At 46.3% G+C, this 23,587-nt stretch overlaps 1 protein-coding gene across 1 annotated transcript; it reads right to left on the minus strand.

The window, feature by feature from the left end:
- Window positions 1-645: 645 nt before the first annotated feature.
- On the minus strand, window positions 646-5,977 carry LOC309704611 (uncharacterized protein). Its single transcript, XM_082529880.1, has 2 exons — window positions 4,788-5,977; window positions 646-1,096 (listed from the first exon to the last, which is right to left on the minus strand). The coding sequence occupies exon 1, from the start codon at window positions 5,881-5,883 to the stop codon at window positions 4,828-4,830; it is 1,056 nt and encodes a 351-aa protein (XP_082386006.1). The 5' UTR covers window positions 5,884-5,977; the 3' UTR covers window positions 646-1,096; window positions 4,788-4,827.
- Window positions 5,978-23,587: the final 17,610 nt, after the last annotated feature.

The raw sequence follows: 23,587 nt of genomic DNA on the forward strand, positions 1-23,587 counted from the left end.
CCAAACCCCTCAGTCCCCGTGTTTTTAACTAGGCGGGCGTGATTAAGGATGCCGTGCAGGTGCGTCCGCCCTCCCTGCACGGCACCGCAGACCACGCCCCACCACATACCCCCATCGCCCGATTGAGGCCGGGGAGCCATCCGGCCGAACCTACTCCCCCACCGCCAGTGGGAGAGGGAATCAGCCCGGACAGCTGGCACCCCCAGGCCCCGGCCAAGCGACGGGGAGGTGCGAGTTCAGGCGGCCGCCCGCGAATCCAGCGGCGCAGGCAAAGCTGTTTCGGAAGTCGGACACGTGACAGGTGCACCCGGCGCGGCCGGCACAAGCGTGAGCCCCAGCTCACAGGTGGCTGGGCAGAGGTGTGGCGTGTACAGGCCTCTGGTGGTGGTGAGGCCGGTCTGGCGAGCACGGCGATCTCAAGCGTGGCGCCCGCCTCGCTCGCCAGTTCCACTCGAGCAAGCTCCCCTGGCACTGGGACCTCCAGCTCCTTGCGCGGCCCCTCCGTCACCGCTGTCGCTCCCTGCTGGAGCAGCCCATAGCGCGACTCCTCCGTCACTACTGCTCCCTCCGCCGCCACTCCCGGCTCGAGCAGCCCCTCGTGCAGCTCCTCTTTCTCCAACCGGCGCAGACCCTTGCGCACCTCGTCTGCCGCCTCCGGTTGGAGCGGCTCATCCACCACTCCCGGCAGGAGCAGCCCTTCACCTGGCTGTTCCCCCTCCTCCGGCAGGCGCAGATCCCCGCGCGCCTCGTCTGCCACCTCCGGCTGCTGAGGTGCCTCACGCGGCTCCTCCACCGCTTCACTGTCCTCGGGACACACCTGTGGGGGTGGCGCCCAGGCCCAGAGCAGCGCCGCCAGCTCCCCAATCCTTTCCAGGTGCCGCTCGGACTGGTCCTGCAGCTCTTCCTGCTGGCGACGCACCTCCGCCGCCTGCTCCCGCTGGGCGGCCGCCATTTCGGCCACCCTCTGGGCCAGCTCCTCCATTCCCTGGCTCCGATATGGACCCGCCGTGCTGCCTCCTGGGTTTCGGCACCAATGTGGCGTGAATAAGACACGGCGGGACCACGGAGCACCGTTCAGAGTCATCTTTATTTACATCTCACCACACCACAACACCCCCAAACCCCTCAGTCCCCGTGTTTTTAACTAGGCGGGCGTGATTAAGGATGCCGTGCAGGTGCGTCCGCCCTCCCTGCACGGCACCGCAGACCACGCCCCACCACACCATCCTTCTTTCCTTTGTGACAATGCATGTGATTCTTCCTTCCATCCTTCTTTCCTTTGTGACATTGCATGTCATCCTGCCTTCCATCGTTCTTTCCTTTGTGACAATGCATGTGATCCTTCCTTCCATCCTTCTTTCCTTTGTGACAATGCATGTGATTCTTCCTTCCATCCTTCTTTCCTTTGTGACATTGCATGTCATCCTGCCTTCCATCGTTCTTTCCTTTGTGACAATGCATGTGATCCTTCCTTCCATCCTTCTTTCCTTTGTGACAATGCTTGTGATCCTTCCTTCCATCCTTCTTTCCTTTGTGACAATGCTTGTGATCCTTCCTTCCTTCCATCCTTCTTTCCTTTGTGACAATGCATGTGATCCTTCCATCCATCCTTCTTTCCTTTGTGACAAAGCTTGTGATCTTTCCTCCCATCCTTCTTTCCTTTGTGACAAAGCTTGTGATCCTTCCTTCCATCCTTCTTTCCTTTGTGACAATGCTTGTGATCCTTCCTTCCATTCTTCTTTCCTTAGTTTAGTTTCAGTTTTCAGATTTATTTGTCATATGCAAGTTAGCACAGGGTCAACATTGCAATTAAATGTGTTTGACGAGCAGCAGTCACTCAGCAGCATGCACAGTAGGAGAAAATATATTAAAATAAAATAAAACAATAAAGAAAATAGAAAAATAGTAAGGAGCAAAATATTAGAGAGACATGGTAAAAGAGAAAAGATGACTGACTATATATGTATCTATAAATATAAATATATGTACATTAGTGATTAAATAAGAAAATCTTGAAAAGAAATATGACAGAAGGGCAGATGGGATATTGCACAGGAATGAGCAGCAGAAAATTAAAGTATTGCACTTGTGACAAAGCTTGTGATCTTTCCTTCCTTCCACCCTTCTTTCCTTTGTGACAAAGCTTGTGATCCTTCCTTCCATCCTTCTTTCCTTTGTGACAATGCTTGTGATCCTTCCTTCCATCCTTCTTTCCTTTGTGACAATGCTTGTGATCCTTCCTTCCATCCTTCTTTCCTTTGTGACAATGCATGTGATCCTTCCTTCCATCCTTCTTTCCTTTGTGACAAAGCTTGTGATCCATCCTTCCATCCTTCTTTCCTTTGTGACAATGCATGTGATCCTTCCTTCCATCCTTCTTTCCTTTGTGACAATGCATGTGATTCTTCCTTCCATCCTTCTTTCCTTTGTGACATTGCATGTCATCCTGCCTTCCATCGTTCTTTCCTTTGTGACAATGCATGTGATCCTTCCTTCCATCCTTCTTTCCTTTGTGACAATGCTTGTGATCCTTCCTTCCATCCTTCTTTCCTTTGTGACAATGCATGTGATCCTTCCTTCCATCCTTCTTTCCTTTGTGACAATGCATGTGATTCTTCCTTCCATCCTTCTTTCCTTTGTGACATTGCATGTCATCCTGCCTTCCATCGTTCTTTCCTTTGTGACAATGCATGTGATCCTTCCTTCCATCCTTCTTTCCTTTGTGACAATGCTTGTGATCCTTCCTTCCATCCTTCTTTCCTTTGTGACAATGCTTGTGATCCTTCCTTCCATCCTTCTTTCCTTTGTGACAATGCATGTGATTCTTCCTTCCATCCTTCTTTCCTTTGTGACATTGCATGTCATCCTGCCTTCCATCGTTCTTTCCTTTGTGACAATGCATGTGATCCTTCCTTCCATCCTTCTTTCCTTTGTGACAATGCATGTGATTCTTCCTTCCATCCTTCTTTCCTTTGTGACATTGCATGTCATCCTGCCTTCCATCGTTCTTTCCTTTGTGACAATGCATGTGATCCTTCCTTCCATCCTTCTTTCCTTTGTGACAATGCTTGTGATCCTTCCTTCCATCCTTCTTTCCTTTGTGACAATGCTTGTGATTCTTCCTTCCTTCCATCCTTCTTTCCTTTGTGACAATGCATGTGATCCTTCCATCCATCCTTCTTTCCTTTGTGACAAAGCTTGTGATCTTTCCTCCCATCCTTCTTTCCTTTGTGACAAAGCTTGTGATCCTTCCTTCCATCCTTCTTTCCTTTGTGACAAAGCTTGTGATCTTTCCTTCCATCCTTCTTTCCTTAGTTTAGTTTCAGTCTTCAGATTTATTTGTCATATGCAAGTTAGCACAGGGTCAACATTGCAATCAAATGTGTTTGACGAGCAGCAGTCACTCAGCAGCATGCACAGTAGGAGAAAATATATTAAAATAAAATAAAACAATAAAGAAAATAGAAAAATAGTAAGGAGCAAAATATTAGAGAGACATTGTAAAAGAGAAAAGTTGACTGAATATATATGTATCTATAAATATAAATATATGTACATTAGTGATTAAATAAGAAAATCTTGAAAAGAAATATGACGGGAGGGCAGATGGGATATTGCACAGGAATGAGCAGCAGAAAATTAAAGTATTGCACTTGTGACAAAGCTTGTGATCTTTCCTTCCTTCCATCCTTCTTTCCTTTGTGACAAAGCTTGTGATCCTTCCTTCCTTTCTTCCATCCTTCTTTCCTTTGTGACAAAGCTTGTGATCCTTCCTTCCTTCCTTCCGTCCTTCTTTCCTTTGTGACATTGCATGTGATCCTTCCTTCCATCCTTCTTTCCTTTGTGACAAAGCTTGTGATCCTTCCTTCCATCCTTCTTTCCTTTGTGACAAAGCTTGTGATCCATCCTTCCATCCTTCTTTCCTTTGTGACAATGCATGTGATCCTTCCTTCCATCCTTCTTTCCTTTGTGACAATGCATGTGATTCTTCCTTCCATCCTTCTTTCCTTTGTGACATTGCTTGTGATCCTTCCTTCCATCCTTCTTTCCTTTGTGACAATGCATGTGATCCTTCCTTCCATCCTTCTTTCCTTTGTGACAATGCATGTGATTCTTCCTTCCATCCTTCTTTCCTTTGTGACATTGCATGTCATCCTGCCTTCCATCGTTCTTTCCTTTGTGACAATGCATGTGATCCTTCCTTCCATCCTTCTTTCCTTTGTGACAATGCTTGTGATCCTTCCTTCCATCCTTCTTTCCTTTGTGACAATGCATGTGATTCTTCCTTCCATCCTTCTTTCCTTTGTGACATTGCATGTCATCCTGCCTTCCATCGTTCTTTCCTTTGTGACAATGCATGTGATCCTTCCTTCCATCCTTCTTTCCTTTGTGACAATGCATGTGATTCTTCCTTCCATCCTTCTTTCCTTTGTGACATTGCATGTCATCCTGCCTTCCATCGTTCTTTCCTTTGTGACAATGCATGTGATCCTTCCTTCCATCCTTCTTTCCTTTGTGACAATGCTTGTGATCCTTCCTTCCATCCTTCTTTCCTTTGTGACAATGCTTGTGATCCTTCCTTCCTTCCATCCTTCTTTCCTTTGTGACAATGCATGTGATCCTTCCATCCATCCTTCTTTCCTTTGTGACAAAGCTTGTGATCTTTCCTCCCATCCTTCTTTCCTTTGTGACAAAGCTTGTGATCCTTCCTTCCATCTGTGGCGTGAATAAGACACGGCGGGACCACGGAGCACCGTTCAGAGTCATCTTTATTTACATCTCACCACACCACAACACCCCCAAACCCCTCAGTCCCCGTGTTTTTAACTAGGCGGGCGTGATTAAGGATGCCGTGCAGGTGCGTCCGCCCTCCCTGCACGGCACCGCAGACCACGCCCCACCACATACCCCCATCGCCCGATTGAGGCCGGGGAGCCATCCGGCCGAACCTACTCCCCCACCGCCAGTGGGAGAGGGAATCAGCCCGGACAGCTGGCACCCCCAGGCCCCGGCCAAGCGACGGGGAGGTGCGAGTTCAGGCGGCCGCCCGCGAATCCAGCGGCGCAGGCAAAGCTGGTTCGGAAGTCGGACACGTGACAGGTGCACCCGGCGCGGCCGGCACAAGCGTGAGCCCCAGCTCACAGGTGGCTGGGCAGAGGTGTGGCGTGTACAGGCCTCTGGTGGTGGTGAGGCCGGTCTGGCGAGCACGGCGATCTCAAGCGTGGCGCCCGCCTCGCTCGCCAGTTCCACTCGAGCAAGCTCCCCTGGCACTGGGACCTCCAGCTCCTTGCGCGGCCCCTCCGTCACCGCTGTCGCTCCCTGCTGGAGCAGCCCATAGCGCGACTCCTCCGTCACTACTGCTCCCTCCGCCGCCACTCCCGGCTCGAGCAGCCCCTCGTGCAGCTCCTCTTTCTCCAACCGGCGCAGACCCTCGCGCACCTCGTCTGCCGCCTCCGGTTGGAGCGGCTCATCCACCACTCCCGGCAGGAGCAGCCCTTCACCTGGCTGTTCCCCCTCCTCCGGCAGGCGCAGATCCCCGCGCGCCTCGTCTGCCACCTCCGGCTGCTGAGGTGCCTCACGCGGCTCCTCCACCGCTTCACTGTCCTCGGGACACACCTGTGGGGGTGGCGCCCAGGCCCAGAGCAGCGCCGCCAGCTCCCCAATCCTTTCCAGGTGCCGCTCGGACTGGTCCTGCAGCTCTTCCTGCTGGCGATGCACCTCCGCCGCCTGCTCCCGCTGGGCGGCCGCCATTTCGGCCACCCTCTGGGCCAGCTCCTCCATTCCCTGGCTCCGATATGGACCCGCCGTGCTGCCTCCTGGGTTTCGGCACCAATGTGGCGTGAATAAGACACGGCGGGACCACGGAGCACCGTTCAGAGTCATCTTTATTTACATCTCACCACACCACAACACCCCCAAACCCCTCAGTCCCCGTGTTTTTAACTAGGCGGGCGTGATTAAGGATGCCGTGCAGGTGCGTCCGCCCTCCCTGCACGGCACCGCAGACCACGCCCCACCACACCATCCTTCTTTCCTTTGTGACAATGCATGTGATTCTTCCTTCCATCCTTCTTTCCTTTGTGACATTGCATGTCATCCTGCCTTCCATCGTTCTTTCCTTTGTGACAATGCATGTGATCCTTCCTTCCATCCTTCTTTCCTTTGTGACAATGCATGTGATTCTTCCTTCCATCCTTCTTTCCTTTGTGACATTGCATGTCATCCTGCCTTCCATCGTTCTTTCCTTTGTGACAATGCATGTGATCCTTCCTTCCATCCTTCTTTCCTTTGTGACAATGCTTGTGATCCTTCCTTCCATCCTTCTTTCCTTTGTGACAATGCTTGTGATCCTTCCTTCCTTCCATCCTTCTTTCCTTTGTGACAATGCATGTGATCCTTCCATCCATCCTTCTTTCCTTTGTGACAAAGCTTGTGATCTTTCCTCCCATCCTTCTTTCCTTTGTGACAAAGCTTGTGATCCTTCCTTCCATCCTTCTTTCCTTTGTGACAATGCTTGTGATCCTTCCTTCCATTCTTCTTTCCTTAGTTTAGTTTCAGTTTTCAGATTTATTTGTCATATGCAAGTTAGCACAGGGTCAACATTGCAATTAAATGTGTTTGACGAGCAGCAGTCACTCAGCAGCATGCACAGTAGGAGAAAATATATTAAAATAAAATAAAACAATAAAGAAAATAGAAAAATAGTAAGGAGCAAAATATTAGAGAGACATGGTAAAAGAGAAAAGATGACTGACTATATATGTATCTATAAATATAAATATATGTACATTAGTGATTAAATAAGAAAATCTTGAAAAGAAATATGACAGAAGGGCAGATGGGATATTGCACAGGAATGAGCAGCAGAAAATTAAAGTATTGCACTTGTGACAAAGCTTGTGATCTTTCCTTCCTTCCACCCTTCTTTCCTTTGTGACAAAGCTTGTGATCCTTCCTTCCATCCTTCTTTCCTTTGTGACAATGCTTGTGATCCTTCCTTCCATCCTTCTTTCCTTTGTGACAATGCTTGTGATCCTTCCTTCCATCCTTCTTTCCTTTGTGACAATGCATGTGATCCTTCCTTCCATCCTTCTTTCCTTTGTGACAAAGCTTGTGATCCATCCTTCCATCCTTCTTTCCTTTGTGACAATGCATGTGATCCTTCCTTCCATCCTTCTTTCCTTTGTGACAATGCATGTGATTCTTCCTTCCATCCTTCTTTCCTTTGTGACATTGCATGTCATCCTGCCTTCCATCGTTCTTTCCTTTGTGACAATGCATGTGATCCTTCCTTCCATCCTTCTTTCCTTTGTGACAATGCTTGTGATCCTTCCTTCCATCCTTCTTTCCTTTGTGACAATGCATGTGATCCTTCCTTCCATCCTTCTTTCCTTTGTGACAATGCATGTGATTCTTCCTTCCATCCTTCTTTCCTTTGTGACATTGCATGTCATCCTGCCTTCCATCGTTCTTTCCTTTGTGACAATGCATGTGATCCTTCCTTCCATCCTTCTTTCCTTTGTGACAATGCTTGTGATCCTTCCTTCCATCCTTCTTTCCTTTGTGACAATGCTTGTGATCCTTCCTTCCATCCTTCTTTCCTTTGTGACAATGCATGTGATTCTTCCTTCCATCCTTCTTTCCTTTGTGACATTGCATGTCATCCTGCCTTCCATCGTTCTTTCCTTTGTGACAATGCATGTGATCCTTCCTTCCATCCTTCTTTCCTTTGTGACAATGCATGTGATTCTTCCTTCCATCCTTCTTTCCTTTGTGACATTGCATGTCATCCTGCCTTCCATCGTTCTTTCCTTTGTGACAATGCATGTGATCCTTCCTTCCATCCTTCTTTCCTTTGTGACAATGCTTGTGATCCTTCCTTCCATCCTTCTTTCCTTTGTGACAATGCTTGTGATTCTTCCTTCCTTCCATCCTTCTTTCCTTTGTGACAATGCATGTGATCCTTCCATCCATCCTTCTTTCCTTTGTGACAAAGCTTGTGATCTTTCCTCCCATCCTTCTTTCCTTTGTGACAAAGCTTGTGATCCTTCCTTCCATCCTTCTTTCCTTTGTGACAAAGCTTGTGATCTTTCCTTCCATCCTTCTTTCCTTAGTTTAGTTTCAGTCTTCAGATTTATTTGTCATATGCAAGTTAGCACAGGGTCAACATTGCAATCAAATGTGTTTGACGAGCAGCAGTCACTCAGCAGCATGCACAGTAGGAGAAAATATATTAAAATAAAATAAAACAATAAAGAAAATAGAAAAATAGTAAGGAGCAAAATATTAGAGAGACATTGTAAAAGAGAAAAGTTGACTGAATATATATGTATCTATAAATATAAATATATGTACATTAGTGATTAAATAAGAAAATCTTGAAAAGAAATATGACGGGAGGGCAGATGGGATATTGCACAGGAATGAGCAGCAGAAAATTAAAGTATTGCACTTGTGACAAAGCTTGTGATCTTTCCTTCCTTCCATCCTTCTTTCCTTTGTGACAAAGCTTGTGATCCTTCCTTCCTTTCTTCCATCCTTCTTTCCTTTGTGACAAAGCTTGTGATCCTTCCTTCCTTCCTTCCGTCCTTCTTTCCTTTGTGACATTGCATGTGATCCTTCCTTCCATCCTTCTTTCCTTTGTGACAAAGCTTGTGATCCTTCCTTCCATCCTTCTTTCCTTTGTGACAAAGCTTGTGATCCATCCTTCCATCCTTCTTTCCTTTGTGACAATGCATGTGATCCTTCCTTCCATCCTTCTTTCCTTTGTGACAATGCATGTGATTCTTCCTTCCATCCTTCTTTCCTTTGTGACATTGCTTGTGATCCTTCCTTCCATCCTTCTTTCCTTTGTGACAATGCATGTGATCCTTCCTTCCATCCTTCTTTCCTTTGTGACAATGCATGTGATTCTTCCTTCCATCCTTCTTTCCTTTGTGACATTGCATGTCATCCTGCCTTCCATCGTTCTTTCCTTTGTGACAATGCATGTGATCCTTCCTTCCATCCTTCTTTCCTTTGTGACAATGCTTGTGATCCTTCCTTCCATCCTTCTTTCCTTTGTGACAATGCATGTGATTCTTCCTTCCATCCTTCTTTCCTTTGTGACATTGCATGTCATCCTGCCTTCCATCGTTCTTTCCTTTGTGACAATGCATGTGATCCTTCCTTCCATCCTTCTTTCCTTTGTGACAATGCATGTGATTCTTCCTTCCATCCTTCTTTCCTTTGTGACATTGCATGTCATCCTGCCTTCCATCGTTCTTTCCTTTGTGACAATGCATGTGATCCTTCCTTCCATCCTTCTTTCCTTTGTGACAATGCTTGTGATCCTTCCTTCCATCCTTCTTTCCTTTGTGACAATGCTTGTGATCCTTCCTTCCTTCCATCCTTCTTTCCTTTGTGACAATGCATGTGATCCTTCCATCCATCCTTCTTTCCTTTGTGACAAAGCTTGTGATCTTTCCTCCCATCCTTCTTTCCTTTGTGACAAAGCTTGTGATCCTTCCTTCCATCTGTGGCGTGAATAAGACACGGCGGGACCACGGAGCACCGTTCAGAGTCATCTTTATTTACATCTCACCACACCACAACACCCCCAAACCCCTCAGTCCCCGTGTTTTTAACTAGGCGGGCGTGATTAAGGATGCCGTGCAGGTGCGTCCGCCCTCCCTGCACGGCACCGCAGACCACGCCCCACCACATACCCCCATCGCCCGATTGAGGCCGGGGAGCCATCCGGCCGAACCTACTCCCCCACCGCCAGTGGGAGAGGGAATCAGCCCGGACAGCTGGCACCCCCAGGCCCCGGCCAAGCGACGGGGAGGTGCGAGTTCAGGCGGCCGCCCGCGAATCCAGCGGCGCAGGCAAAGCTGGTTCGGAAGTCGGACACGTGACAGGTGCACCCGGCGCGGCCGGCACAAGCGTGAGCCCCAGCTCACAGGTGGCTGGGCAGAGGTGTGGCGTGTACAGGCCTCTGGTGGTGGTGAGGCCGGTCTGGCGAGCACGGCGATCTCAAGCGTGGCGCCCGCCTCGCTCGCCAGTTCCACTCGAGCAAGCTCCCCTGGCACTGGGACCTCCAGCTCCTTGCGCGGCCCCTCCGTCACCGCTGTCGCTCCCTGCTGGAGCAGCCCATAGCGCGACTCCTCCGTCACTACTGCTCCCTCCGCCGCCACTCCCGGCTCGAGCAGCCCCTCGTGCAGCTCCTCTTTCTCCAACCGGCGCAGACCCTCGCGCACCTCGTCTGCCGCCTCCGGTTGGAGCGGCTCATCCACCACTCCCGGCAGGAGCAGCCCTTCACCTGGCTGTTCCCCCTCCTCCGGCAGGCGCAGATCCCCGCGCGCCTCGTCTGCCACCTCCGGCTGCTGAGGTGCCTCACGCGGCTCCTCCACCGCTTCACTGTCCTCGGGACACACCTGTGGGGGTGGCGCCCAGGCCCAGAGCAGCGCCGCCAGCTCCCCAATCCTTTCCAGGTGCCGCTCGGACTGGTCCTGCAGCTCTTCCTGCTGGCGACGCACCTCCGCCGCCTGCTCCCGCTGGGCGGCCGCCATTTCGGCCACCCTCTGGGCCAGCTCCTCCATTCCCTGGCTCCGATATGGACCCGCCGTGCTGCCTCCTGGGTTTCGGCACCAATGTGGCGTGAATAAGACACGGCGGGACCACGGAGCACCGTTCAGAGTCATCTTTATTTACATCTCACCACACCACAACACCCCCAAACCCCTCAGTCCCCGTGTTTTTAACTAGGCGGGCGTGATTAAGGATGCCGTGCAGGTGCGTCCGCCCTCCCTGCACGGCACCGCAGACCACGCCCCACCACACCATCCTTCTTTCCTTTGTGACAATGCATGTGATTCTTCCTTCCATCCTTCTTTCCTTTGTGACATTGCATGTCATCCTGCCTTCCATCGTTCTTTCCTTTGTGACAATGCATGTGATCCTTCCTTCCATCCTTCTTTCCTTTGTGACAATGCATGTGATTCTTCCTTCCATCCTTCTTTCCTTTGTGACATTGCATGTCATCCTGCCTTCCATCGTTCTTTCCTTTGTGACAATGCATGTGATCCTTCCTTCCATCCTTCTTTCCTTTGTGACAATGCTTGTGATCCTTCCTTCCATCCTTCTTTCCTTTGTGACAATGCTTGTGATCCTTCCTTCCTTCCATCCTTCTTTCCTTTGTGACAATGCATGTGATCCTTCCATCCATCCTTCTTTCCTTTGTGACAAAGCTTGTGATCTTTCCTCCCATCCTTCTTTCCTTTGTGACAAAGCTTGTGATCCTTCCTTCCATCCTTCTTTCCTTTGTGACAATGCTTGTGATCCTTCCTTCCATTCTTCTTTCCTTAGTTTAGTTTCAGTTTTCAGATTTATTTGTCATATGCAAGTTAGCACAGGGTCAACATTGCAATTAAATGTGTTTGACGAGCAGCAGTCACTCAGCAGCATGCACAGTAGGAGAAAATATATTAAAATAAAATAAAACAATAAAGAAAATAGAAAAATAGTAAGGAGCAAAATATTAGAGAGACATGGTAAAAGAGAAAAGATGACTGACTATATATGTATCTATAAATATAAATATATGTACATTAGTGATTAAATAAGAAAATCTTGAAAAGAAATATGACAGAAGGGCAGATGGGATATTGCACAGGAATGAGCAGCAGAAAATTAAAGTATTGCACTTGTGACAATGCTTGTGATCCTTCCTTCCATCCTTCTTTCCTTTGTGACAATGCATGTGATTCTTCCTTCCATCCTTCTTTCCTTTGTGACATTGCATGTCATCCTGCCTTCCATCGTTCTTTCCTTTGTGACAATGCATGTGATCCTTCCTTCCATCCTTCTTTCCTTTGTGACAATGCATGTGATTCTTCCTTCCATCCTTCTTTCCTTTGTGACATTGCATGTCATCCTGCCTTCCATCGTTCTTTCCTTTGTGACAATGCATGTGATCCTTCCTTCCATCCTTCTTTCCTTTGTGACAATGCTTGTGATCCTTCCTTCCATCCTTCTTTCCTTTGTGACAATGCTTGTGATTCTTCCTTCCTTCCATCCTTCTTTCCTTTGTGACAATGCATGTGATCCTTCCATCCATCCTTCTTTCCTTTGTGACAAAGCTTGTGATCTTTCCTCCCATCCTTCTTTCCTTTGTGACAAAGCTTGTGATCCTTCCTTCCATCCTTCTTTCCTTTGTGACAAAGCTTGTGATCTTTCCTTCCATCCTTCTTTCCTTAGTTTAGTTTCAGTCTTCAGATTTATTTGTCATATGCAAGTTAGCACAGGGTCAACATTGCAATCAAATGTGTTTGACGAGCAGCAGTCACTCAGCAGCATGCACAGTAGGAGAAAATATATTAAAATAAAATAAAACAATAAAGAAAATAGAAAAATAGTAAGGAGCAAAATATTAGAGAGACATTGTAAAAGAGAAAAGTTGACTGAATATATATGTATCTATAAATATAAATATATGTACATTAGTGATTAAATAAGAAAATCTTGAAAAGAAATATGACGGGAGGGCAGATGGGATATTGCACAGGAATGAGCAGCAGAAAATTAAAGTATTGCACTTGTGACAAAGCTTGTGATCTTTCCTTCCTTCCATCCTTCTTTCCTTTGTGACAAAGCTTGTGATCCTTCCTTCCTTTCTTCCATCCTTCTTTCCTTTGTGACAAAGCTTGTGATCCTTCCTTCCTTCCTTCCGTCCTTCTTTCCTTTGTGACATTGCATGTGATCCTTCCTTCCATCCTTCTTTCCTTTGTGACAAAGCTTGTGATCCTTCCTTCCATCCTTCTTTCCTTTGTGACAAAGCTTGTGATCCATCCTTCCATCCTTCTTTCCTTTGTGACAATGCATGTGATCCTTCCTTCCATCCTTCTTTCCTTTGTGACAATGCATGTGATTCTTCCTTCCATCCTTCTTTCCTTTGTGACATTGCTTGTGATCCTTCCTTCCATCCTTCTTTCCTTTGTGACAATGCATGTGATCCTTCCTTCCATCCTTCTTTCCTTTGTGACAATGCATGTGATTCTTCCTTCCATCCTTCTTTCCTTTGTGACATTGCATGTCATCCTGCCTTCCATCGTTCTTTCCTTTGTGACAATGCATGTGATCCTTCCTTCCATCCTTCTTTCCTTTGTGACAATGCTTGTGATCCTTCCTTCCATCCTTCTTTCCTTTGTGACAATGCATGTGATTCTTCCTTCCATCCTTCTTTCCTTTGTGACATTGCATGTCATCCTGCCTTCCATCGTTCTTTCCTTTGTGACAATGCATGTGATCCTTCCTTCCATCCTTCTTTCCTTTGTGACAATGCATGTGATTCTTCCTTCCATCCTTCTTTCCTTTGTGACATTGCATGTCATCCTGCCTTCCATCGTTCTTTCCTTTGTGACAATGCATGTGATCCTTCCTTCCATCCTTCTTTCCTTTGTGACAATGCTTGTGATCCTTCCTTCCATCCTTCTTTCCTTTGTGACAATGCTTGTGATCCTTCCTTCCTTCCATCCTTCTTTCCTTTGTGACAATGCATGTGATCCTTCCATCCATCCTTCTTTCCTTTGTGACAAAGCTTGTGATCTTTCCTCCCATCCTTCTTTCCTTTGTGACAAAGCTTGTGATCCTTCCTTCCATCTGTGGCGTGAATAAGACACGGCGGGACCACGGAGCACCGTTCAGAGTCATCTTTATTTACATCTCACCACACCACAACACCCCCAAACCCCTCAGTCCCCGTGTTTTTAACTAGGCGGGCGTGATTAAGGATGCCGTGCAGGTGCGTCCGCCCTCCCTGCACGGCACCGCAGACCACGCCCCACCACATACCCCCATCGCCCGATTGAGGCCGGGGAGCCATCCGGCCGAACCTACTCCCCCACCGCCAGTGGGAGAGGGAATCAGCCCGGACAGCTGGCACCCCCAGGCCCCGGCCAAGCGACGGGGAGGTGCGAGTTCAGGCGGCCGCCCGCGAATCCAGCGGCGCAGGCAAAGCTGGTTCGGAAGTCGGACACGTGACAGGTGCACCCGGCGCGGCCGGCACAAGCGTGAGCCCCAGCTCACAGGTGGCTGGGCAGAGGTGTGGCGTGTACAGGCCTCTGGTGGTGGTGAGGCCGGTCTGGCGAGCACGGCGATCTCAAGCGTGGCGCCCGCCTCGCTCGCCAGTTCCACTCGAGCAAGCTCCCCTGGCACTGGGACCTCCAGCTCCTTGCGCGGCCCCTCCGTCACCGCTGTCGCTCCCTGCTGGAGCAGCCCATAGCGCGACTCCTCCGTCACTACTGCTCCCTCCGCCGCCACTCCCGGCTCGAGCAGCCCCTCGTGCAGCTCCTCTTTCTCCAACCGGCGCAGACCCTCGCGCACCTCGTCTGCCGCCTCCGGTTGGAGCGGCTCATCCACCACTCCCGGCAGGAGCAGCCCTTCACCTGGCTGTTCCCCCTCCTCCGGCAGGCGCAGATCCCCGCGCGCCTCGTCTGCCACCTCCGGCTGCTGAGGTGCCTCACGCGGCTCCTCCACCGCTTCACTGTCCTCGGGACACACCTGTGGGGGTGGCGCCCAGGCCCAGAGCAGCGCCGCCAGCTCCCCAATCCTTTCCAGGTGCCGCTCGGACTGGTCCTGCAGCTCTTCCTGCTGGCGACGCACCTCCGCCGCCTGCTCCCGCTGGGCGGCCGCCATTTCGGCCACCCTCTGGGCCAGCTCCTCCATTCCCTGGCTCCGATATGGACCCGCCGTGCTGCCTCCTGGGTTTCGGCACCAATGTGGCGTGAATAAGACACGGCGGGACCACGGAGCACCGTTCAGAGTCATCTTTATTTACATCTCACCACACCACAACACCCCCAAACCCCTCAGTCCCCGTGTTTTTAACTAGGCGGGCGTGATTAAGGATGCCGTGCAGGTGCGTCCGCCCTCCCTGCACGGCACCGCAGACCACGCCCCACCACACCATCCTTCTTTCCTTTGTGACAATGCATGTGATTCTTCCTTCCATCCTTCTTTCCTTTGTGACATTGCATGTCATCCTGCCTTCCATCGTTCTTTCCTTTGTGACAATGCATGTGATCCTTCCTTCCATCCTTCTTTCCTTTGTGACAATGCATGTGATTCTTCCTTCCATCCTTCTTTCCTTTGTGACATTGCATGTCATCCTGCCTTCCATCGTTCTTTCCTTTGTGACAATGCATGTGATCCTTCCTTCCATCCTTCTTTCCTTTGTGACAATGCTTGTGATCCTTCCTTCCATCCTTCTTTCCTTTGTGACAATGCTTGTGATCCTTCCTTCCTTCCATCCTTCTTTCCTTTGTGACAATGCATGTGATCCTTCCATCCATCCTTCTTTCCTTTGTGACAAAGCTTGTGATCTTTCCTCCCATCCTTCTTTCCTTTGTGACAAAGCTTGTGATCCTTCCTTCCATCCTTCTTTCCTTTGTGACAATGCTTGTGATCCTTCCTTCCATTCTTCTTTCCTTAGTTTAGTTTCAGTTTTCAGATTTATTTGTCATATGCAAGTTAGCACAGGGTCAACATTGCAATTAAATGTGTTTGACGAGCAGCAGTCACTCAGCAGCATGCACAGTAGGAGAAAATATATTAAAATAAAATAAAACAATAAAGAAAATAGAAAAATAGTAAGGAGCAAAATATTAGAGAGACATGGTAAAAGAGAAAAGATGACTGACTATATATGTATCTATAAATATAAATATATGTACATTAGTGATTAAATAAGAAAATCTTGAAAAGAAATATGACAGAAGGGCAGATGGGATATTGCACAGGAATGAGCAGCAGAAAATTAAAGTATTGCACTTGTGACAAAGCTTGTGATCTTTCCTTCCTTCCACCCTTCTTTCCTTTGTGACAAAGCTTGTGATCCTTCCTTCCATCCTTCTTTCCTTTGTGACAATGCTTGTGATCCTTCCTTCCATCCTTCTTTCCTTTGTGACAATGCTTGTGATCCTTCCTTCCATCCTTCTTTCCTTTGTGACAATGCTTGTGATCCTTCCTTCCATCCTTCTTTCCTTTGTGACAATGCTTGTGATCCTTCCTTCCATCCTTCTTTCCTTTGTGACAATGCATGTGATCCTTCCTTCCATCCTTCTTTCCTTTGTGACAAAGCTTGTGATCCATCCTTCCATCCTTCTTTCCTTTGTGACAATGCATGTGATCCTTCCTTCCATCCTTCTTTCCTTTGTGACAATGCATGTGATTCTTCCTTCCATCCTTCTTTCCTTTGTGACATTGCATGTCATCCTGCCTTCCATCGTTCTTTCCTTTGTGACAATGCATGTGATCCTTCCTTCCATCCTTCTTTCCTTTGTGACAATGCTTGTGATCCTTCCTTCCATCCTTCTTTCCTTTGTGACAATGCATGTGATCCTTCCTTCCATCCTTCTTTCCTTTGTGACAATGCATGTGATTCTTCCTTCCATCCTTCTTTCCTTTGTGACATTGCATGTCATCCTGCCTTCCATCGTTCTTTCCTTTGTGACAATGCATGTGATCCTTCCTTCCATCCTTCTTTCCTTTGTGACAATGCTTGTGATCCTTCCTTCCATCCTTCTTTCCTTTGTGACAATGCTTGTGATCCTTCCTTCCATCCTTCTTTCCTTTGTGACAATGCATGTGATTCTTCCTTCCATCCTTCTTTCCTTTGTGACATTGCATGTCATCCTGCCTTCCATCGTTCTTTCCTTTGTGACAATGCATGTGATCCTTCCTTCCATCCTTCTTTCCTTTGTGACAATGCATGTGATTCTTCCTTCCATCCTTCTTTCCTTTGTGACATTGCATGTCATCCTGCCTTCCATCGTTCTTTCCTTTGTGACAATGCATGTGATCCTTCCTTCCATCCTTCTTTCCTTTGTGACAATGCTTGTGATCCTTCCTTCCATCCTTCTTTCCTTTGTGACAATGCTTGTGATTCTTCCTTCCTTCCATCCTTCTTTCCTTTGTGACAATGCATGTGATCCTTCCATCCATCCTTCTTTCCTTTGTGACAAAGCTTGTGATCTTTCCTCCCATCCTTCTTTCCTTTGTGACAAAGCTTGTGATCCTTCCTTCCATCCTTCTTTCCTTTGTGACAAAGCTTGTGATCTTTCCTTCCATCCTTCTTTCCTTAGTTTAGTTTCAGTCTTCAGATTTATTTGTCATATGCAAGTTAGCACAGGGTCAACATTGCAATTAAATGTGTTTGACGAGCAGCAGTCACTCAGCAGCATTCAGAGTAGGAGAAAATATATTAAAATAAAATAAAACAATAAAGAAAATAGAAAAATAGTAAGGAGCAAAATATTAGAGAGACATTGTAAAAGAGAAAAGTTGACTGAATATATATGTATCTATAAATATAAATATATGTACATTAGTGATTAAATAAGAAAATCTTGAAAAGAAATATGACGGGAGGGCAGATGGGATATTGCACAGGAATGAGAAGCAGAAAATTAAAGTATTGCACTTGTGACAAAGCTTGTGATCTTTCCTTCCTTCCATCCTTCTTTCCTTTGTGACAAAGCTTGTGATCCTTCCTTCCTTTCTTCCATCCTTCTTTCCTTTGTGACAAAGCTTGTGATCCTTCCTTCCTTCCTTCCGTCCTTCTTTCCTTTGTGACATTGCATGTGATCCTTCCTTCCATCCTTCTTTCCTTTGTGACAAAGCTTGTGATCCTTCCTTCCATCCTTCTTTCCTTTGTGACAAAGCTTGTGATCCATCCTTCCATCCTTCTTTCCTTTGTGACAATGCATGTGATCCTTCCTTCCATCCTTCTTTCCTTTGTGACAATGCATGTGATTCTTCCTTCCATCCTTCTTTCCTTTGTGACATTGCTTGTGATCCTTCCTTCCATCCTTCTTTCCTTTGTGACAATGCATGTGATCCTTCCTTCCATCCTTCTTTCCTTTGTGACAATGCTTGTGATCCTTCCTTCCATCCTTCTTTCCTTTGTGACAATGCATGTGATTCTTCCTTCCATCGTTCTTTCCTTTGTGACATTGCATGTCATCCTGCCTTCCATCGTTCTTTCCTTTGTGACAATGCATGTGATCCTTCCTTCCATCCTTCTTTCCTTTGTGACAATGCATGTGATTCTTCCTTCCATCCTTCTTTCCTTTGTGACAATGCTTGTGATTCTTCCTTCCATCCTTCTTTCCTTTGTGACATTGCATGTCATCCTGCCTTCCATCGTTCTTTCCTTTGTGACAATGCATGTGATCCTTCCTTCCATCCTTCTTTCCTTTGTGACAATGCATGTGATCCTTCCTTCCATCCTTCTTTCCTTTGTGACAATGCTTGTGATCCTTCCTTCCATCCTTCTTTCCTTTGTGACAATGCATGTGATCCTTCCTTCCATCCTTCTTTCCTTTGTGACAATGCATGTGATTCTTCCTTCCATCCTTCTTTCCTTTGTGACATTGCATGTCATCCTGCCTTCCATCGTTCTTTCCTTTGTGACAATGCATGTGATCCTTCCTTCCATCCTTCTTTCCTTTGTGACAAAGCTTGTGATCCATCCTTCCATCCTTCTTTCCTTTGTGACAATGCATGTGATCCTTCCTTCCATCCTTCTTTCCTTTGTGACAATGCATGTGATTCTTCCTTCCATCCTTCTTTCCTTTGTGACATTGCTTGTGATCCTTCCTTCCATCCTTCTTTCCTTTGTGACAATGCATGTGATCCTTCCTTCCATCCTTCTTTCCTTTGTGACAATGCTTGTGATCCTTCCTTCCATCCTTCTTTCCTTTGTGACAATGCATGTGATTCTTCCTTCCATCGTTCTTTCCTTTGTGACATTGCATGTCATCCTGCCTTCCATCGTTCTTTCCTTTGTGACAATGCATGTGATCCTTCCTTCCATCCTTCTTTCCTTTGTGACAATGCATGTGATTCTTCCTTCCATCCTTCTTTCCTTTGTGACAATGCATGTGATTCTTCCTTCCATCCTTCTTTCCTTTGTGACATTGCATGTCATCCTGCCTTCCATCGTTCTTTCCTTTGTGACAATGCATGTGATCCTTCCTTCCATCCTTCTTTCCTTTGTGACAATGCATGTGATCCTTCCTTCCATCCTTCTTTCCTTTGTGACAATGCTTGTGATCCTTCCTTCCATCCTTCTTTCCTTTGTGACAATGCATGTGATCCTTCCTTCCATCCTTCTTTCCTTTGTGACAATGCATGTGATTCTTCCTTCCATCCTTCTTTCCTTTGTGACATTGCATGTCATCCTGCCTTCCATCGTTCTTTCCTTTGTGACAATGCATGTGATCCTTCCTTCCATCCTTCTTTCCTTTGTGACAATGCTTGTGATCCTTCCTTCCATCCTTCTTTCCTTTGTGACAATTCTTGTGATCCTTCCTTCCATCCTTCTTTCCTTTGTGACAATGCATGTGATTCTTCCTTCCATCCTTCTTTCCTTTGTGACATTGCATGTCATCCTGCCTTCCATCGTTCTTTCCTTTGTGACAATGCATGTGATCCTTCCTTCCATCCTTCTTTCCTTTGTGACAATGCATGTGATTCTTCCTTCCATCCTTCTTTCCTTTGTGACATTGCATGTCATCCTGCCTTCCATCGTTCTTTCCTTTGTGACAATGCATGTGATCCTTCCTTCCATCCTTCTTTCCTTTGTGACAATGCATGTGATTCTTCCTTCCATCCTTCTTTCCTTTGTGACATTGCATGTCATCCTGCCTTCCATCGTTCTTTCCTTTGTGACAATGCATGTGATCCTTCCTTCCATCCTTCTTTCCTTTGTGACAATGCTTGTGATCCTTCCTTCCATCCTTCTTTCCTTTGTGACAATGCTTGTGATCCTTCCTTCCTTCCATCCTTCTTTCCTTTGTGACAATGCATGTGATCCTTCCATCCATCCTTCTTTCCTTTGTGACAAAGCTTGTGATCTTTCCTCCCATCCTTCTTTCCTTTGTGACAAAGCTTGTGATCCTTCCTTCCATCCTTCTTTCCTTTGTGACAATGCATGTGATTCTTCCTTCCATCCTTCTTTCCTTTGTGACATTGCATGTCATCCTGCCTTCCATCGTTCTTTCCTTTGTGACAATGCATGTGATCCTTCCTTCCATCCTTCTTTCCTTTGTGACAATGCATGTGATTCTTGCTTCCATCCTTCTTTCCTTTGTGACATTGCATGTCATCCTGCCTTCCATCCTTCTTTCCTTTGTGACAATGCATGTGATTCTTCCTTCCATCCTTCTTTCCTTTGTGACATTGCATGTCATCCTGCCTTCCATCGTTCTTTCCTTTGTGACAATGCATGTGATCCTTCCTTCCATCCTTCTTTCCTTTGTGACAATGCATGTTATTCTTCCTTCCATCCTTCTTTCCTTTGTGACATTGCATGTCATCCTGCCTTCCATCGTTCTTTCCTTTGTGACAATGCATGTGATCCTTCCTTCCATCCTTCTTTCCTTTGTGACAATGCTTGTGATCCTTCCTTCCATCCTTCTTTCCTTTGTGACAATGCTTGTGATCCTTCCTTCCTTCCATCCTTCTTTCCTTTGTGACAATGCATGTGATCCTTCCATCCATCCTTCTTTCCTTTGTGACAAAGCTTGTGATCTTTCCTCCCATCCTTCTTTCCTTTGTGACAATGCATGTGATCCTTCCTTCCATCCTTTTTTCCTTTGTGACAATGCTTGTGATCCTTCCTTCCATCCTTCTTTCCTTTGTGACAATGCTTGTGATCCTTCCTTCCTTCCATCCTTCTTTCCTTTGTGACAATGCATGTGATCCTTCCATCCATCCTTCTTTCCTTTGTGACAAAGCTTGTGATCTTTCCTCCCATCCTTCTTTCCTTTGTGACAAAGCTTGTGATCCTTCCTTCCTTCCTTCTTTCCTTTGTGACAATGCTTGTGATCCTTCCTTCCATCCTTCTTTCCTTAGTTTAGTTTCAGTTTTCAGATTTATTTGTCATATGCAAGTTAGCACAGGGTCAACATTGCAATTAAATGTGTTTGACGAGCAGCAGTCACTCAGCAGCATGCACAGTAGGAGAAAATATATTAAAATAAAATAAAACAATAAAGAAAATAGAAAAATAGTAAGGAGCAAAATATTAGACAGACATGGTAAAAGAGAAAAGATGACTGACTATATATGTATCTATAAATATAAATATATGTACATTAGTGATTAAATAAGAAAATCTTGAAAAGAAATATGACAGGAGGGCAGATGGGATATTGCACAGGAATGAGCAGCAGAAAATTAAAGTATTGCACTTGTGACAAAGCTTGTGATCTTTCCTTCCTTCCATCCTTCTTTCCTTTGTGACAAAGCTTGTGATCCTTCCTTCCATCCTTCTTTCCTTTGTGACAATGCATGTGATCCTTCCTTCCATCCTTCTTTCCTTTGTGACAATGCATGTCATCCTTCCTTCCATCCTTCTTTCCTTTGTGACAATGCATGTGATCCTTCCTTCCATCCTTCTTTCCTTTGTGACAAAGTTTGTGATCCTTCCTTCCATCCTTCTTTCCTTTGTGACAATGCATGTGATTCTTCCTTCCATCCTTCTTTCCTTTGTGACAATGCTTGTGATCCTTCCTTCCTTCCATCCTTCTTTCCTTTGTGACAATGCATGTGATCCTTTCATCCATCCTTCTTTCCTTTGTGACAAAGCTTGTGATCTTTCCTCCCATCCTTCTTTCCTTTGTGACAATGCATGTGATTCTTCCTTCCATCCTTCTTTCCTTTGTGACATTGCATGTCATCCTGCCTTCCATCGTTCTTTCCTTTGTGACAATGCATGTGATCCTTCCTTCCATCCTTCTTTCCTTTGTGACAATGCATGTGATTCTTGCTTCCATCCTTCTTTCCTTTGTGACATTGCATGTCATCCTGCCTTCCATCCTTCTTTCCTTTGTGACAATGCATGTGATTCTTCCTTCCATCCTTCTTTCCTTTGTGACATTGCATGTCATCCTGCCTTCCATCGTTCTTTCCTTTGTGACAATGCATGTGATCCTTCCTTCCATCCTTCTTTCCTTTGTGACAATGCATGTTATTCTTCCTTCCATCCTTCTTTCCTTTGTGACATTGCATGTCATCCTGCCTTCCATCGTTCTTTCCTTTGTGACAATGCATGTGATCCTTCCTTCCATCCTTCTTTCCTTTGTGACAATGCTTGTGATCCTTCCTTCCATCCTTCTTTCCTTTGTGACAATGCTTGTGATCCTTCCTTCCTTCCATCCTTCTTTCCTTTGTGACAATGCATGTGATCCTTCCATCCATCCTTCTTTCCTTTGTGACAAAGCTTGTGATCTTTCCTCCCATCCTTCTTTCCTTTGTGACAATGCATGTGATCCTTCCTTCCATCCTTTTTTCCTTTGTGACAATGCTTGTGATCCTTCCTTCCATCCTTCTTTCCTTTGTGACAATGCTTGTGATCCTTCCTTCCTTCCATCCTTCTTTCCTTTGTGACAATGCATGTGATCCTTCCATCCATCCTTCTTTCCTTTGTGACAAAGCTTGTGATCTTTCCTCCCATCCTTCTTTCCTTTGTGACAAAGCTTGTGATCCTTCCTTCCTTCCTTCTTTCCTTTGTGACAATGCTTGTGATCCTTCCTTCCATCCTTCTTTCCTTAGTTTAGTTTCAGTTTTCAGATTTATTTGTCATATGCAAGTTAGCACAGGGTCAACATTGCAATTAAATGTGTTTGACGAGCAGCAGTCACTCAGCAGCATGCACAGTAGGAGAAAATATATTAAAATAAAATAAAACAATAAAGAAAATAGAAAAATAGTAAGGAGCAAAATATTAGACAGACATGGTAAAAGAGAAAAGATGACTGACTATATATGTATCTATAAATATAAATATATGTACATTAGTGATTAAATAAGAAAATCTTGAAAAGAAATATGACAGGAGGGCAGATGGGATATTGCACAGGAATGAGCAGCAGAAAATTAAAGTATTGCACTTGTGACAAAGCTTGTGATCTTTCCTTCCTTCCATCCTTCTTTCCTTTGTGACAATGCTTGTGATCCTTCCTTCCATCCTTCTTTCCTTTGTGACAATGCTTGTGATCCTTCCTTCCATCCTTCTTTCCTTTGTGACAATGCATGTGATCCTTCCTTCCATCCTTCTTTCCTTTGTGACAATGCATGTGATTCTTCCTTCCATCCTTCTTTCCTTTGTGACATTGCATGTCATCCTGCCTTCCATCGTTCTTTCCTTTGTGACAATGCTTGTGATCCTTCCTTCCATCCTTCTTTCCTTTGTGACAATTCTTGTGATCCTTCCTTCCATCCTTCTTTCCTTTGTGACAATGCATGTGATTCTTCCTTCCATCCTTCTTTCCTTTGTGACATTGCATGTCATCCTGCCTTCCATCGTTCTTTCCTTTGTGACAATGCATGTGATCCTTCCTTCCATCCTTCTTTCCTTTGTGACAATGCATGTGATTCTTCCTTCCATCCTTCTTTCCTTTGTGACATTGCATGTCATCCTGCCTTCCATCGTTCTTTCCTTTGTGACAATGCATGTGATCCTTCCTTCCATCCTTCTTTCCTTTGTGACAATGCATGTGATTCTTCCTTCCATCCTTCTTTCCTTTGTGACATTGCATGTCAT

Source organism: Aulonocara stuartgranti (assembly GCF_965226115.1).
Source record: "Aulonocara stuartgranti genome assembly, chromosome: 4".
NCBI lineage: Eukaryota > Metazoa > Chordata > Actinopteri > Cichliformes > Cichlidae > Aulonocara > Aulonocara stuartgranti.